At 44.8% G+C, this 14125-nt stretch overlaps 1 protein-coding gene across 9 annotated transcripts in view; it reads left to right on the plus strand.

The window, feature by feature from the left end:
* PLD1 (phospholipase D1) overlaps positions 1–14125 on the plus strand; it is a 72656-nt gene that overhangs the window by 27031 nt on the left and 31500 nt on the right. For 8 of the 9 annotated variants that reach the window (XM_088061313.1, XM_088061311.1, XM_088061314.1 and 5 more), the window contains 8 exons: positions 1121–1306; positions 1640–1767; positions 2065–2210; positions 3044–3152; positions 4577–4642; positions 10253–10311; positions 10828–10920; positions 13364–13516. In XM_088061313.1, coding sequence (XP_087917439.1) covers positions 1153–1306; positions 1640–1767; positions 2065–2210; positions 3044–3152; positions 4577–4642; positions 10253–10311; positions 10828–10920; positions 13364–13516 — 908 coding nt within the window. In that variant the 5' untranslated portion in view covers positions 1121–1152. The remainder of the gene's footprint in view (positions 1–1120; positions 1307–1639; positions 1768–2064; positions 2211–3043; positions 3153–4576; positions 4643–10252; positions 10312–10827; positions 10921–13363; positions 13517–14125) is intronic. The other variant, XM_014254407.2, reaches the window with a different exon arrangement.

Below are 14125 nucleotides of genomic sequence, written 5' to 3' on the forward strand. Positions count from 1 at the left end.
AACTTAACATCAGAAATGTCACACTTTTTTTGAAAAATCATTCTTTAACACAATGTAAGAGCTTCCACAAGTATAAATGGGCATCCTTGTATTGGCTTCTGTAAAATGTTGCCAGTTTGTCCCATCTGTATTTTTTCAGTGTAGCTGTTGAGCTGTGACATTTATTGCAGAGCAGGACAAAGACTGAAGGGACTTTTTATCATCATCAGGGAGACGTCCAGGAGCTGGAGCCTGGCTCTGTGAAGGACCAGCAGGCAGCTCCACAGCGCTGTAATGAGATGCAGACCCTGGAGAAGGAAGAGGAGGAGGAGGAAGAGGGTTTGCAAAGACTCAGGATCAGGGAAGGCTTGTGCTAGTGTCAGTGGCCATGCCTCATATGTCGATTTACTTTTGTTTCCTTATTTTTTTTTTATTTCTTCCTTCCCCATTTTTCTCATGATTCAGGCTCCTGGGATAGATGAGTGGGAATAAAGGTGGGAAGTGCTGTAGTCACCAGTGCCCAAACACCTCTAAGTGTCACTGTGTGAGTGCCCTGAGCAAGCAGCAGCCTTTTCCCTGGCCATGTCTGCATCACAGAGGGACACCCTGCTGCTGGAGGGATGAGCACAGCAGATGTGGAGCCCACCTTGTTGATCCCAGGCTTTCTGTGGGCATCAGGATGCTCCTGACCTCAGAGAGGAACCTTTAGAGCTGTAACTTTCAAGCCTGCTGAGAGGTTGGAGCCATGGGAGAGCACAAGGCACGCAGACACCACAGGCGGTTGTGTAACGTGCATAGAAATAGAGGAAATCATAATAATGCTGGGAGTTTCTAGGACTACTTCACTCAAAGGAAGAATATATAGCAAAAACGCCTACTGATTTTCTGAGTGAGCTTTTCCTCCATGCAGCCTGACCTGGGAAATTCAGTGCTGGGTGAATTAAGTCTGGGATTTGGCCAGGCAATAATATGGTTTGTAGCTTTAGGACTGAACATTTGGCATTGGGTGTGTAGGATGGGGATAGCTGGGAAGAATGTGGATAAAGGGATGGAAGGAAGATGTGTCCATGCATTGCCAGTGGTGTCCTTCAGCCCTGTGTTGCAGAGGAGGTGCTGACAGCTCTGTCCTGTCTCTCTTCAGCAGCCTGTGTCTCCTGAGCGCAGGCCCCTGAGATGTCTCTGAGAGCAGAAAGCCATGCAGCCGCATCCACGCTGAAGAAGCTCGCTGCAGACATGAGCAACATCATCGAGAGCCTGGACACCAGGGAGCTCCATGTGGAGGGGGAGGAGGTGGACTCGGAGGTGCTCACTGACCCCAAAGGCACCGGTGAGTTGACGCCCGTGTGTTCCCATGTCTTGCCTGGGTTTAACAATCTGTTGGCAGGTAGGCTACAGCCTCAGGGATTTTGCCAAGCCCAGCACTTATCCTGATTTAGAACCAGGAGACTCTTAAAACTTGAGCTTCTCAAGTCAAGTCCCTTCTGTGTAACCTTGTCTTTGAGCTCTCTTTAATACAAATTGCCCTCTTTTGCTGGAATTAATGCTGCTGTATAAATGCTCCCATGTTAAAGCATAGCTGCTGTCTGCTGGCTTTCACACCCTTGTGGATTGTTACAAGGCTGTTGAGCTAACAGTTTTGTGGGGTTTGTGATCCTTGCAGTGTGCATTCCCTTCTCTGCCATCTACCACACCCATGGGTTCAAAGAGCCAGGCACGCAGACGTACCTCACGGGATGTCCTGTCCGAGTGCGTGTGTTGGAAGTTGAACGCTTCACTTCCACTAAGAAGGTCAGAACTTCCAGAGATTTCATTTGATTTCTGTAGAACTGTATTTAAAATGCTGTTTGTGCCTTAATTTTGCACTTGCTTGTTCATGGGCTGAGGAAGCAGCAATGCCTGTGTCTTAGAAAACGCTTAGGAGAGAAGGTTATCTGTCTATTTATAAAATCTAATAAAGGAGAACGAGAAATCATGAGACAGAATAATCCTTAAGTAAAGTTGAATAAAGGCTCTTTAGATGAGCAGCTGCAGGAAAATGGCTTATTTCAAAACTTGCATCTCATGTGGTGATGTTCTCTCCTGCAGGTACCAAGCCCCAATGTTTACACCATCGAGCTGACCCATGGAGAGTTCGTCTGGCATGTGAAAAGGAAGTTCAAGCACTTCCAGGAGTTTCACAGGGAGCTGCTGAGGTACAAAGCCTTCGTGCGCATCCCTATCCCCACCAGGAGGTGAGTGTGAATCCCTGTGGAGTTGTCAGCTTTGGGACATGGACTCTTTTAACTTCTAATATCTTATCTATTTGGCTTCACTGGTCCCATTTGCTTTGCTGTAAGGAGAAGAGGACAGAAGAATTCAGTCTCCATGAATATTTAGTAGTTATAATAAAAATACTTAATCTATGTGTTTAGCAGCCATAATCTAAGTGATGCAAACATCTCTCTGTTGACGCAGAAAACATTCCCTTCTGGGTCATCAGCTTTTGAGCTGGATTTGCCTTGAACTTGGGGAAGGGTTATGATAATGCTAATGGAAATTGCTGGAGCTTTGTGGCTTTCTGACGGTGTGGGCAGGATGTGGGAGGTGTGGGCATCACTGGCCAGGCTAGCCTTGGTGCTTGGGATGGCTGGAAATAAAAGAGGAATGAGAAGAAAAGTGGGAGGAGAAGTGATGTTGGTCAGTGAGAGCCTCCTGATATAGACGAACATTGGAATATGATAGGAAGGGTAAAACTGTAAGGAATTAAGAGCTGGAGGAACATCATGCTTTAAAAACAGGGCGTAGGTTCCCTTTACTCACAAGGGAAAATTGTGGCCATCAAAAATCAAACTCTGATATTTCTGTGTTGTACTTTTGTTTGTCTGCCAGTTGGAGCACACTGGCTTCTTAAATAAATCCACATTGTATTCTTTTCTGGTTTGTTTTTTGGCTGTCCTGCCTGTCCGTCAGTTTTTAAGATCTTGGATAGGAAAAATAAAGGCATTGCAGCAGAGGGGTTACATATTGAGGCATACAGACACTTGCAGCACTGAGACTTGATGTTGGGGTGTGTTTTTCCTTCCAGTCACACGGTGAGAAGACAATCCATCAAAAGGGGAGAGCCGAGGCAGATGCCGAGTCTGCCGCACACCGCAGAGAGCACGATGCGGGAGGAGCACTTCTCCAGCAGGAGGGTAAGTGCCCCCCTCAGTCTAAGGGCAAGAGGAGTGCTCTGAGGTGCAGAGAAGCCTGGCAAGTTCCTTGCAAAGCCACACACTATCAAAATTCTTCTTTGTTATCACTACAGTATTCTGTTTGACAAAGCCTGGCTTTGACAAGACCAGCTTTAATGCCAAACTCTCTGCTGTGTAATGATGAGGATGCTGCTCCTGGGGTTCATGTGGGCAAAGCTTTCCTCACCAATTGAGGAATACCGTGATGCTGGGAGTGGTGGTTCCCCTCCTCCCACCTGCTCTGATTTAAAGATAGACAAGGCGGTCTGCAGAGTCAAGTTGCATGATGGAGGCAGCCCCGTGGCCATCAAAATCTGAGAGATTTCAGTGCTGTTCCCCTCTGAAAGAGGAGATGACAGTCAGGCTATTGATGCTGAAGTGGGTAATTTTAGCCCAGGCACACGTGTTTTGTGTAACTTCATCAGATGTTAACAGATGGGCCCTTCCATGGAGAGGGTGGATGTCTTCCTACCTCTTCATTGCAGCTTTGCTGCTCGCGAGTTAAAACCCCCGTGTTTGTTCAGGCTGTGCTTATCGTTCTCTTTCTGCTGCTCCCTCCCTCCCTCCCTGGGCTTTGTGCTACTGGAACTTCAAGACCCAAAGGATTAAAAGATTGTGTCTTGTGGCTGTGCCATGCAGAAACCCTGCTGTTCACTGCTTCTCTGATGTGTGGGAAGTTTGAGGAGAGAGATGTGGGTTTAAAAGAGGAAGAAAACTGTTTTATAGATGCTTTTTATTTTTTTAGCTTGTGTTTCCTTTCAGTTTGCTTTGTGTCCTGTAGGACTCTGCTCAGTTTCCCATGCCTAGGCAGTTTAATTTTTTCTTTTCTCTTTTACCATAAGGATGGGAAGAAATTAGTTCTCCCATAATGGTTTCTTCTCTTCTCCCCTCCTGGCTGGGGAGGACAGGACCAGCCACTGCTCTCTCTGTGTCTTTGGGGCAGGACAGCATGGTCCCTGTGTCCCTCAGCCCATGAACCTTTTGTTTTGTTAAACAGGCTCTCTCAGTTGCCTCTGAGCCTGTTTTCTCACAAAGCTGATTCCTGTGGATTGGAAACAATGAGGACTGATTTGGTATTTAAAATTGTCCTGAAACTTTAGCTCAGTCATGAAAGTTGACCTCCAAAGTGTCCCTGCCACGGAGCAAGTTTGCTGGTGGAAGGTACAAACACAGAACTATGAACAATAAACAACCTATGACCAAATTGTTTATGGTGCTGAGCTGTGATATCCTGTGAGCACACATAATAATGGATTTATTTATCTACTCAAACTGAAAAGTGGGTCTGATTTCTTGATTGCTTCCTAATGCCAGACAGTTGGATTACAGGAATTTTCATGAAAAACCTCCGCATCCTATCTAAAGTTTCAACATTTTGATTGTAGAAACAGCTGGAGGACTACTTGACAGATATCCTGAAAATGCCAATGTACAGGAACTACCATGGAACAGTAAGTAGAAATTAGTTTTGCTTGATTGTCTAAGGAATATTCACTTTACAAATGCTGAATTCATTGGAAGAAGACATGCAGCTTCTGCAAGAAACATTTTACAGCTGTTTTGTGAGCATTTTGTCTTAGTTGATTTCTCCAACACAGATGTAATATGATTAAAACCAAAGGAATGACTCAGAGGCTGCTGGTATAACACAGTGATAACCTCCTTAAGCTAGTTCAGTCCAGAGAGCTGGTTGTACATGTGTGATGTAGTGAAATTCTGTTTAATTCTGCAGACTGCTTAAGATGATAACTTAAAGTTTTAAATACTTCAAAAATTGGAATCCAAGCCATTTTTCTAACTGCTTCTTCAGTCTGGGCTTTGTGTATGGTTCTGGATGCAGATTTGTCTCAGGTTTCTATTCTGTGCAGTTTCCCAGGACATTAGACTGAGACTGTGTGGGATATCCAGAGAGGTGAATGAGTATTTTGTCAGTTCCAAAGGGAGATGGTAGTTGCCTTATTTCCCCCAGTCAACACTCTTTGGAATGAGGAGAGATGTCAAATCCAGCTTCAGGCCTATTTTAAGCAAAAATATTTCTTTTGAAATTCATCCTTGAATGTTTCTTCAGAAGTCCTCACCTGTCAGCCACAGCTGTGACATCTCTTGGAGATAGTAATTTATTTCCCCTTTTTTTGGCTGCATAATGACTGTGTTACTTCATCTTTTGTATTACCAGCAAAATCTGATGCACGCACTGAGTAGCTGCCAAGTTTAGTGACATTTCTGAGCACAGAGTGATAACTGGGAACACCTGGTTTTCAAACAAGCCAGAAATACAGACTGAACTTTGGGTTTCTGTAGCAGCCAGTTTGCTTCCACTTTTGCTGTTGTTAGATATTCTTCTATTTTGCAGGATTTCCATTGTGTAGAGTATGTTGGGCAGGTCATAGCTGGATGTTATGTATAAAAACTTAAAAACTGATGCAGAGCTCAGTGTTGAGCACTGCCTGTTCCATGGGACATAGTGCTCATTGGGGGTTGACAATTGCACTCTGGATGGCAACAAATCTTCAGGCTGAGGAAGCTGCATTCCTTAGAGTGATTCTTTAGGGGACAAGGCTGTGGAGCTTAATTCCAATGCAGTGAAGAGCTGTGTTAGTCTGCATGTGGAAAAGATTCATCTTTTGTTCTAGAAGCAAGATTGGGATAACTTGGCAATTTTGATCAGTAGCATATGCAGAGCGGGGGAGAGTTATTTTACAATGTGGATCCATCTTGTCACTTTTAGGCAGGCGTTGCCTTTTTCAAATATTTTGGATCATTTCTGCTCCAATGAGCACGTGGGTGATGCTTTGGCCAGGCTGTGGTTTGAGACGGGCTGCACAGTAGGGGCCGGGAGAGGAGATGGGAAGCCCTGCCTTCCCAGGCAGCTGTGGGGTGCTCCCTCCTGGGCTGAATCGCCCTTCTGTCCCCAGCCCCCGCAGCCAGATGTCCCTTTTTGCACATAAATTCTCAGTTTATTGTTGGCTTTCACTGGATTTGGCCACAGAGAAGTGTTCAGGGAGGCCTTTGCTGCCCGTGGTGGCGGCACGGGTCCTGCAGGCGATGCTGGAAGAAAGCACAGGGAAGGAAGTGCTTCCTTTAAAACAACACCCAAACAACCCCCCCGTTCTCAGATGAGACTGAAGTAAGAAGTTCTGGCACTTTCCCTGGAACTGTCTTTGTCCTCCTGAGAGCAAAATGAGGGCTTTGCTCTTCCTGTGGTTGAGAAGTCTTTTGTGCAGATGCTGACAAATGCTGTAACTGTCTTAATCTTGGAGCACATTTGGACTTCTTTGTGTTCCTCTCACCAAATCCATGCACTGAGGACTTTTTTAAAATCGGGAACTCTGTTAAATGAGGCATGCAGTTTCAAAGGTGAGACCTGCCTGGAGTTTAACCCTTGGACATTGTGAAGAGTCTGCTTGGGTCAGTAGCAGCTCTGAGATGTTTGTTTACATCTGAGCTGCACAGTTTAATGAATTTGCTTTTTTACTTCTTTTATTTTGCATTTGTGGTTAATTTATTATTTGCCAGTGAGAACAAACGGCTTTATATGCTGTCTGGAGAATATGCCATGCACTGAGACAGTTAAGCCTGCGAGTCAGGCTTGTGGTTTTGCAGACCTGAAGTCTTTGGTTGGGTTAAGAATCAGGACCACAATGGCAGCATGGCATTATAGAGGTTGTACATCATCTAGCTCTTTAGATTTAATATTTTTTTTAATTATTTGATTTATGTGATTAAATCTCATGTCTTCTTCTTTCCAAAATCTTTTTATAGTACTTTTGTGCTGAAGTGCTTTAAGACAATTACCGTTAAAATGAATGTTGTGGGAATCTCAGTGTGTTAACTGTTCACACTTTTTTTTTTCCTGAAAATTGGAAGTTGGAGGAATATAGCCTCAAAATGTTGAGGCTTAATTGGATTCTGTATAAAAATTTTATTAATTGGACCCTATCATTATTTTTGTGCAAGCTCCCATACTTAAAAGATTCCCAAGCAAAATGAAAAGTAAGATTTGATTTGAGTGTGTGTATGTGTGTAATATTTTGCATGAACTTTAGAGAGTAAAAGCCTCATCTTAAGTGAAAGCAACACAATAAAGAACAGCTGAGAAGTGACAGTGTCCACTGGTTTGCCTCTGATACAGCCCTTGGATCTGCAGACCTTTGTGGAGCTCCCCAACGCAACCCGTCAGTATTTCTAGCTCTTGCACTTGAAATGCAGCACATTTAGGGGTTTTTAAATTGTATTTTGTATAAGCAAATTTTTTTGTGTGTGTGTAAGAAATTGTGCTGAACAATATCATTCTGAAGAGTAATTCCACGTTATTGCTAATGACCGGTGCTAATCAACTTTTGATACATTTCTGAACCCACTAAATAAAGAACAAGAGTCAAAATGAAAAAATATAGCATAGAGAAGCTGAATCCTTTCTGAAATGCAGATGCTCTATGAAATTTTTACTTACATAAATCATGCATGCTCCACGTTGCTGTCAGGACGGGATGTGTTTGAACACCTTGCAGATGATTCTCCACCTTCCACAGCTTGTCCTTCTGCAGCCCATGACTCCCATCCACCTTTTTATTTTTTTTTTTCATTGCCACAACAATGTCATTGAAGCTGCATTCTCCAGGCCCATATCTCATACCAAAAACATCCTGCTGTGGGTCATTCTGAAACCAGAGTGGGATGCCAGATCCCAGGGAGGCAGCTGGGCAGTGCAGGAATTCCAATGTGACGGAGATGAAAGCTCCTGGCTGCCCTGCCTGCCTCTCCCAGCCTCTCTGTGAATGATGAGCACCTCAGATGAGGCACTGTGACAGTAAAAATAGCTAATTGTAACAATAAATCACTCCATCAGATGTTTTGCACTATGCTGAGGAATTTTCCTTTTAACTGCAGGAATTTATTTAAGGTTTTTTTTTTTACAAAACATTGCTTGATCAATGTGTTGGATGTGCTCCTGTCATTGCTGTTCCAGAGACTGCTTGGCTGAAGAACAGGTTGCTTTGCTGCCAGACAATCTTTCTTTCTCTTTTATGTAGTGGTAGTTCTGTTTCTGCAAGAAATTTTTCCTCTTGGTTTTCCTTTTTGCATCTTTGAGGACAATTATTTCTCTGCATGCAGTGCTCCTCAAATCCCTGCCAGCTTTCTGGCTCCAGCCAGCACTTTCAAAGGGTTTTGACATTTTTATGCTTTCTTTTGCATGCGTGCCCACTGTGAGAGAGATGTCTGGGTTTCTGATTTGTCTGATTGGAAATGCCATGAAGAAGTTAAAATGGAATCCAGACAAAGAACTGGCCTGAGAATTTGCTTGGGACCTCTGATAAGGGCTTGTAGGGTACACTGGATTTCTTCAGGTTCTTCCCACCCTGCTCTGAGTGTTGCTGCAGAAACAGCTGAAACATTTGATGTCACCTGGTGCTGTTCCAGAACACTTAGGGGGAGCAGAGAGAGCAAAATGGTTGGTAAAATACCATGGAATGACTTGTTCTAACTGCTTTCTGAAAACAGGCTGAAATCACCCTAAAATCAAAGCATTAAAATTGCCTCAGCTGAGTAGAGGTTACTTTATGTCTTTGAGATACTCAGAGGAAAGCAGCAGAGTCTTTTGTTCTTCTCCATGGCCTTGGCTGATATGAAAATTTTGGGAAGGTCCCAGGAGCAGCTGAGCATGAGGAGATGGAAGGATCTTTGGTACTACTGCTGTTTTCTGGGGAAAAAAAAATGATGCTATTAGGAATGTAGCCTGTGCTAACCTCATCATGATGGCGAGGTAGACTTTGGCTCTAAATTTACTGATACTTTTTGTTACACTTGGTGTCTGAAAATGTCTTTTTAGTGGTCCACCCATGTAATTCCTGTGCAAAATTGGACTTTGCTGATGAGGGCCCTGAGGCTGGCTTGCCAGAGATGCCAGTGGCCCTTTTCCTTGAGAAGAGAAAGCCTTTCCTTGGAGTTGTTGTGGGTATGAGAGTTGTGGGCATATCCTGAAGATGCAACCAAGGCTGTCTCCTGTCCCAGCTGCCAGTCGGGTTCATTGCCAAAATGTGCTGTTAGAGGTTCCCTCTGGCTTGCTGCCTGGCCAAAGGGACAGTGACACCTGCCCTCACTCTGCCCTGAGCACCTTTCTGGACTTGGACAACTTGATGTGACAATAAATTAGCAGTGCCTAGGTGCAGACAAGGTTCTGCTGTGCAAGGCAGCTCCTTCGCAGGGCTGTGCCTGCCCCAGCCCTGTCCTGCACAGGACACCCTGGGAGAATGTTTCTCCCTGCTAAAGGGGCCCAGGGCTAATACCCAGCAGACTGCCAGGAATGTCCCACTGTGCCAAGAAAAGCCTCCTCAGTCGAAATTGCCCAGTGTCCTATTTTTAGAGGTGAATGTAATCGTGCTGAGCTTTCTCACTGGCTTTGCTCACTGTTATGTTCCCTGCAATCCCTGCTGAAGCAGGAGGAGCCGTGAGCAGGCAGGTTCCTTGACTTTGGGATTTGAACTTGCTCTCCTCCTGCCCCACTGTGGTTTTCCTGTGGATTTTCGGTTCTTGGAACCAGATGGGCAGTGATGAGTGTCCAGCACTGACCTGCTGCAGTGGCCTTGGAGGATGCTCATGGGTTGTGGGCCTGAACCCTCCTGTGGTGTCTCCATGGGGTAGGGGGCTTAAAGGGTGTTCCCAGCTCTGGGCATGTGTCCTCATTTCCTTTCCAGTCTTTCTGTGAGGGTCCCTGGAGTGAGGAGAGGATTCTGGCAGCCAGCCAAGATCACACAGACCCCTGAACGTGTCAAACTCGAGTCCTTGTTTCAGCCAGAGATCCAGGAGGGACAGTACCAGGGAGTCCCTGTGATACTTTTGAGTTTAATTGTCCTGAAACGTGTTCTCCAATGTACATCTAAAATAAGTGAACAGAAAACCCAACCAAAATACTTTCCTTGATCTTCTTGAAGATGCTTAAGTGATGGTGGAATCCTGCTCAGGACGTTCTGTAGGTCTTTATGGCAAGTCACTTAGATGAAGCAAAAAATACTGTGGATTTCAGGGTCATAAAGATGGGGGAATCTCTTTTTCTTTCCCAGATGGAGTTTGTTGGAGTAAGCCAGCTGTCATTCATCCATGACCTGGGACCAAAGGGCATGTGAGTTGTGAGCTGTGTCTTTGTCAGTTGTGATTCACTAAGAGCATGGCTTTATACATAAGTACTGTTAAAATTAATAGCTTTCCTTTTTCAGTGCTAACTGACTGGGGAATATTTTGCCATCTAGATATGAAAAATTATTACTGTTCAGACAGAAATGCTACACTTTGGAGAAATGTTTTTAAGAGTGGGCTGCTTTGTGAGACAGCGCTTACGGGGTTTCCGCTCTTCCCTCCCTGCAGCCTTCCCTGTTGAGCCACCTAATTTTCTGCTTCCTGTGCTATAAGCTGTGACCCTGTGCTTCTTAAAACTCCCTTATTTTCTTCTGGGGGGGTTATTTTTGCCCTTCATCCAGTTTTCAGGGCACAGCACAGAGGCTGCTTGGGCAGAGTTGGAGGTGACAGGAGCCAGCCCTAGGCACAAGGGCTGGGGGTTCAGCAGGCACCCCCTCCAAATTCCCCCTGCACCTCAAGGTGAGCCACATCCCCCACCCTGACCCTGTTCCTGTCCTTGCAGAGAAGGGTTCATCATGAAACGCTCCGGGGGCCACCGCATTCCTGGCCTGAACTGCTGTGGCCAAGGGAGGATGTGCTACCGCTGGTCCAAAAGGTACTGCTGGGGTGGCAGAGGTGGGCATGCCACGTGCTCCCAGGGCACGCAAAAGTCCCCATTTGTCTTTTTCTCCCAAAAAATCTGTGTGAGAGAATCTTGTTTTTTTACGAAAACCACAGATTTTCAGGTTGGAAGGGCCTGTGGGCTATTCCCTGCCTCACCCTTCTGTCTGGGGGGGTTGTTTTTTTTCTCCTTGGGAGTTCACAGAAGGGGCATGTTACTCCAGAGAAAATCTGGGATTTCCTAGAGCTGACAAAAATGGCAGTGACCTCCTCCAAGACTGTTCACAGCTTTCCCTGCTGCAGGAGCACAGGTGGCTCTGTGCCTTCAGGAGGGAATGTGGCTGGTGACCTGCCCTAGGCAGATTTCAGCCTGGCTGTCTGAGCTTTCCTTCCTTAATTTACAAAATGAAAATCAATTAATTAAAGCACTCTTTGGACTGCTTCAGGGCAGGAGCAAATCAGACATGACCTGCAGCACTAAGGAGCTGTTTGGTGCAATTAACCTTGGCACTAAATACATTGCCTCTTGCTTATTACTGCAAGTATTGAATCCCAGTGTTTTCTCCTGTTCCCATGTCCCTTCCTGCGGCAGACAGACATCATTTGCTGTGCCCATCCCTTTAGCCCTCTGTGTTAGGTCTCGGTGTTGCTGGGGGCTGCAGCACAGGGAGATGTGTGCTGTGGGGGAGTACATGTGTTACCAGTCAGCCTCCAAAAAATGCAGGGTGTATTTCCTGGAGCATGCCCTTCCCAGGCAAATCTTTCCATTTGAAAATCCAAATAGCCCCTATCTGCCTTACAGCAACAATTTCTTAGTTGATGGAGCTTCCCCAGGCACCTGGGGAACCTTTGCACCTTTGGATTTTAGCATCACCCATGGGCTGTCCCTAGTTTTATCTTTAATAGTTCTGTTTTCCAACCAAACCTTTCTGCATTCTTGTAAGAAAAGGTCCTATTTCTGCACTGTCTTTCCAACATTTCTTAATTTAGGTTTACAGAAGATCTCTATAATGAGGGCACAAGGACATAAAGATGTGACCTTCCTTCAGGTCAAATCATTAAATGGTCACCAATTATTCTTCTTTTTTATGGGAAAAATGCCTTTTCCTCTTGATGCTCTTCAGTTAACCCTTTATTGTGTTGTCCAGAGCTAAAACTGTAGTGGGAACAGTAGCACATCCAGCTCTGATGGATCTCCATTTTTCTTAAGAAGCTAGAAGGGGGGTAGGAGGAGTATTTGAGTGGGATTGTGTACAGAATATCACAAATGAGTCGCTAAATTCCCAGCTTGGCCCACTGGGACTGATAGTTTATGCATCAATAAATAAGCAAATAACAGTAATATTTCTCAGAGAGGGTTATTTAAAGGAAGGATTTTAGGACACGGAGGAGGATAGTGGGGTGAAGCTGTGAATGGGCACAGGCAGGACTCCTCAGGCACGTAGAGCTGCCTGGGAAAAACAGAAGGGAAAATACTTGGAAATACACCCTGTGGGATGATTGAGAGTGAAATTATGGGCCAAATAAAGAGGGGAGGTATTTTGGCACCAAATGAGAGGTGATACCAGGTAACTCTTTCAGGGCCCTGAAAGCAAGAAAAAAAAATTATGAGATCTAATTAAAAATTATGGGAAGTAGATGAGGAGCTGAGGCTGTTACTAAAGATACAAGAATGAACAGATTTTTGCAGTGTTTTGTGCTGCTTTGTGTGCTTCTGAGTGTGCAGAAGAATGAAGAGAAGGTCTGGTGATGGAGACCTGTGTGGGACAGAGGGGGCTGGTTACCCCAGCTACGCTGCAGGGAGAGAAAAAATTAGAAATGCCATTCACAGTAAAAAATGTGTTTTTTCCCAGAGTTGCCTTCAGGCTACAGTATTTATGTAAAACCTGCCGGTCATCCCTCCTCATGTGTTTCTAACAGGGTGCCTGTTGCTTGGCAATAAAAGCTTTCCAAAATGCCTTGTTCATATATTTTGATAGGAGTGAAAGTGATCCTAGCATTAGAATTAATGTTAGAAATGTCAAATAACTCCCATATAGCATACAAGCTGAGTAAAAATCAGGGATGGAGGAATTTTTGTTGCACCTTGCCTTGTGCTCGGAGTTTTATGACCAGGGAGGTTCTCATGGGTTTTCTTAAAAAGGGAACCTGTATTTTTAAAGACTCCTGTAAGAAGGAGTTATTTACATATCTCTAAAAAGTCCTGTATTGAATTAAAACTCATTACCCAAGTTCATAAAATAAACATGTTTCTGCTCAAGAAAGCCACCCCCTGGTCTAGCTCCTGTGAAAAATTTTTACTATTTTGTAGATTTCCCTGATAAATGATATGCACATATTTTGAAGAAGCACTTTTCCATTTTATTAGCTCTTTTTGTGGCTCATGAGGCCTGGCATGGGTGTGAGATCCAGGTGACGTGGTTGCTGTGTCTGTACAGGTGGCTGGTGGTGAAGGACTCGTTCCTCATGTACATGAAGCCTGATTCAGGGGCCATTTCCTTTGTCCTGCTGGTTGATAAGGAATTCAGCATCAAGATAGGCCAGAAAGAAACAGAAACTAAATACGGGTTGCAGATTGACAATCTCTCCAGGTAAGAAAACAACTTTGTTTATCCCCTTTTAGTTTGCTTTTGCATTTTTAAAGAGGAATCGATGCTGCTCTGCAGGAGGGGTTAACAAGCCTGGGTGGCTGCTGCTGGTGTGCTCAGACCTGCTGGGGATTTGGCCCTAATGCTGATTATTTCCCATGTCTTAATGAGGCATCTGTTTGCCCCTGTTTGTCCATCCCTGTGGTTATTGCTGGGGCCTGGGGGCACGGTGCATGCTGAGTTGCACAGTCTGGTTTGGCAGCAATTGCTTAGGTAATTTTTTAGGCACTCTGTTCTCTTTATGCTGCAAGCAGGGATGTTTTCTTCTGCATCCCAGTGGAGTATTAATCAAAAGACGTGCTAGTGGGGGATAAAGAGCTATTTCATGTTTTTATGTTAGCACACAGTATAAATTCATCTCTCAAAAAATACAACATTAGCTGGCTCCAACTCCCAAGCTAAGCTGGTGCTAATAATTGAAACATGGGTGAGTTTTTCCTGCTTGGCAGTGCAGTACTGTTAGTCACTCAGAGCAGCTCAGTGCTGTGCATTCTTTTGCAAACAAAACAGCGAAGTCCCTACTTTTTGTGTAAATAATATATGACTGGTACA

This window comes from Pseudopodoces humilis, chromosome 11, assembly GCF_049639895.1.
Source record: "Pseudopodoces humilis isolate 2021_Gansu_Grassland_sample_001 chromosome 11, ASM4963989v1, whole genome shotgun sequence".
Classification (NCBI taxonomy): domain Eukaryota; kingdom Metazoa; phylum Chordata; class Aves; order Passeriformes; family Paridae; genus Pseudopodoces; species Pseudopodoces humilis.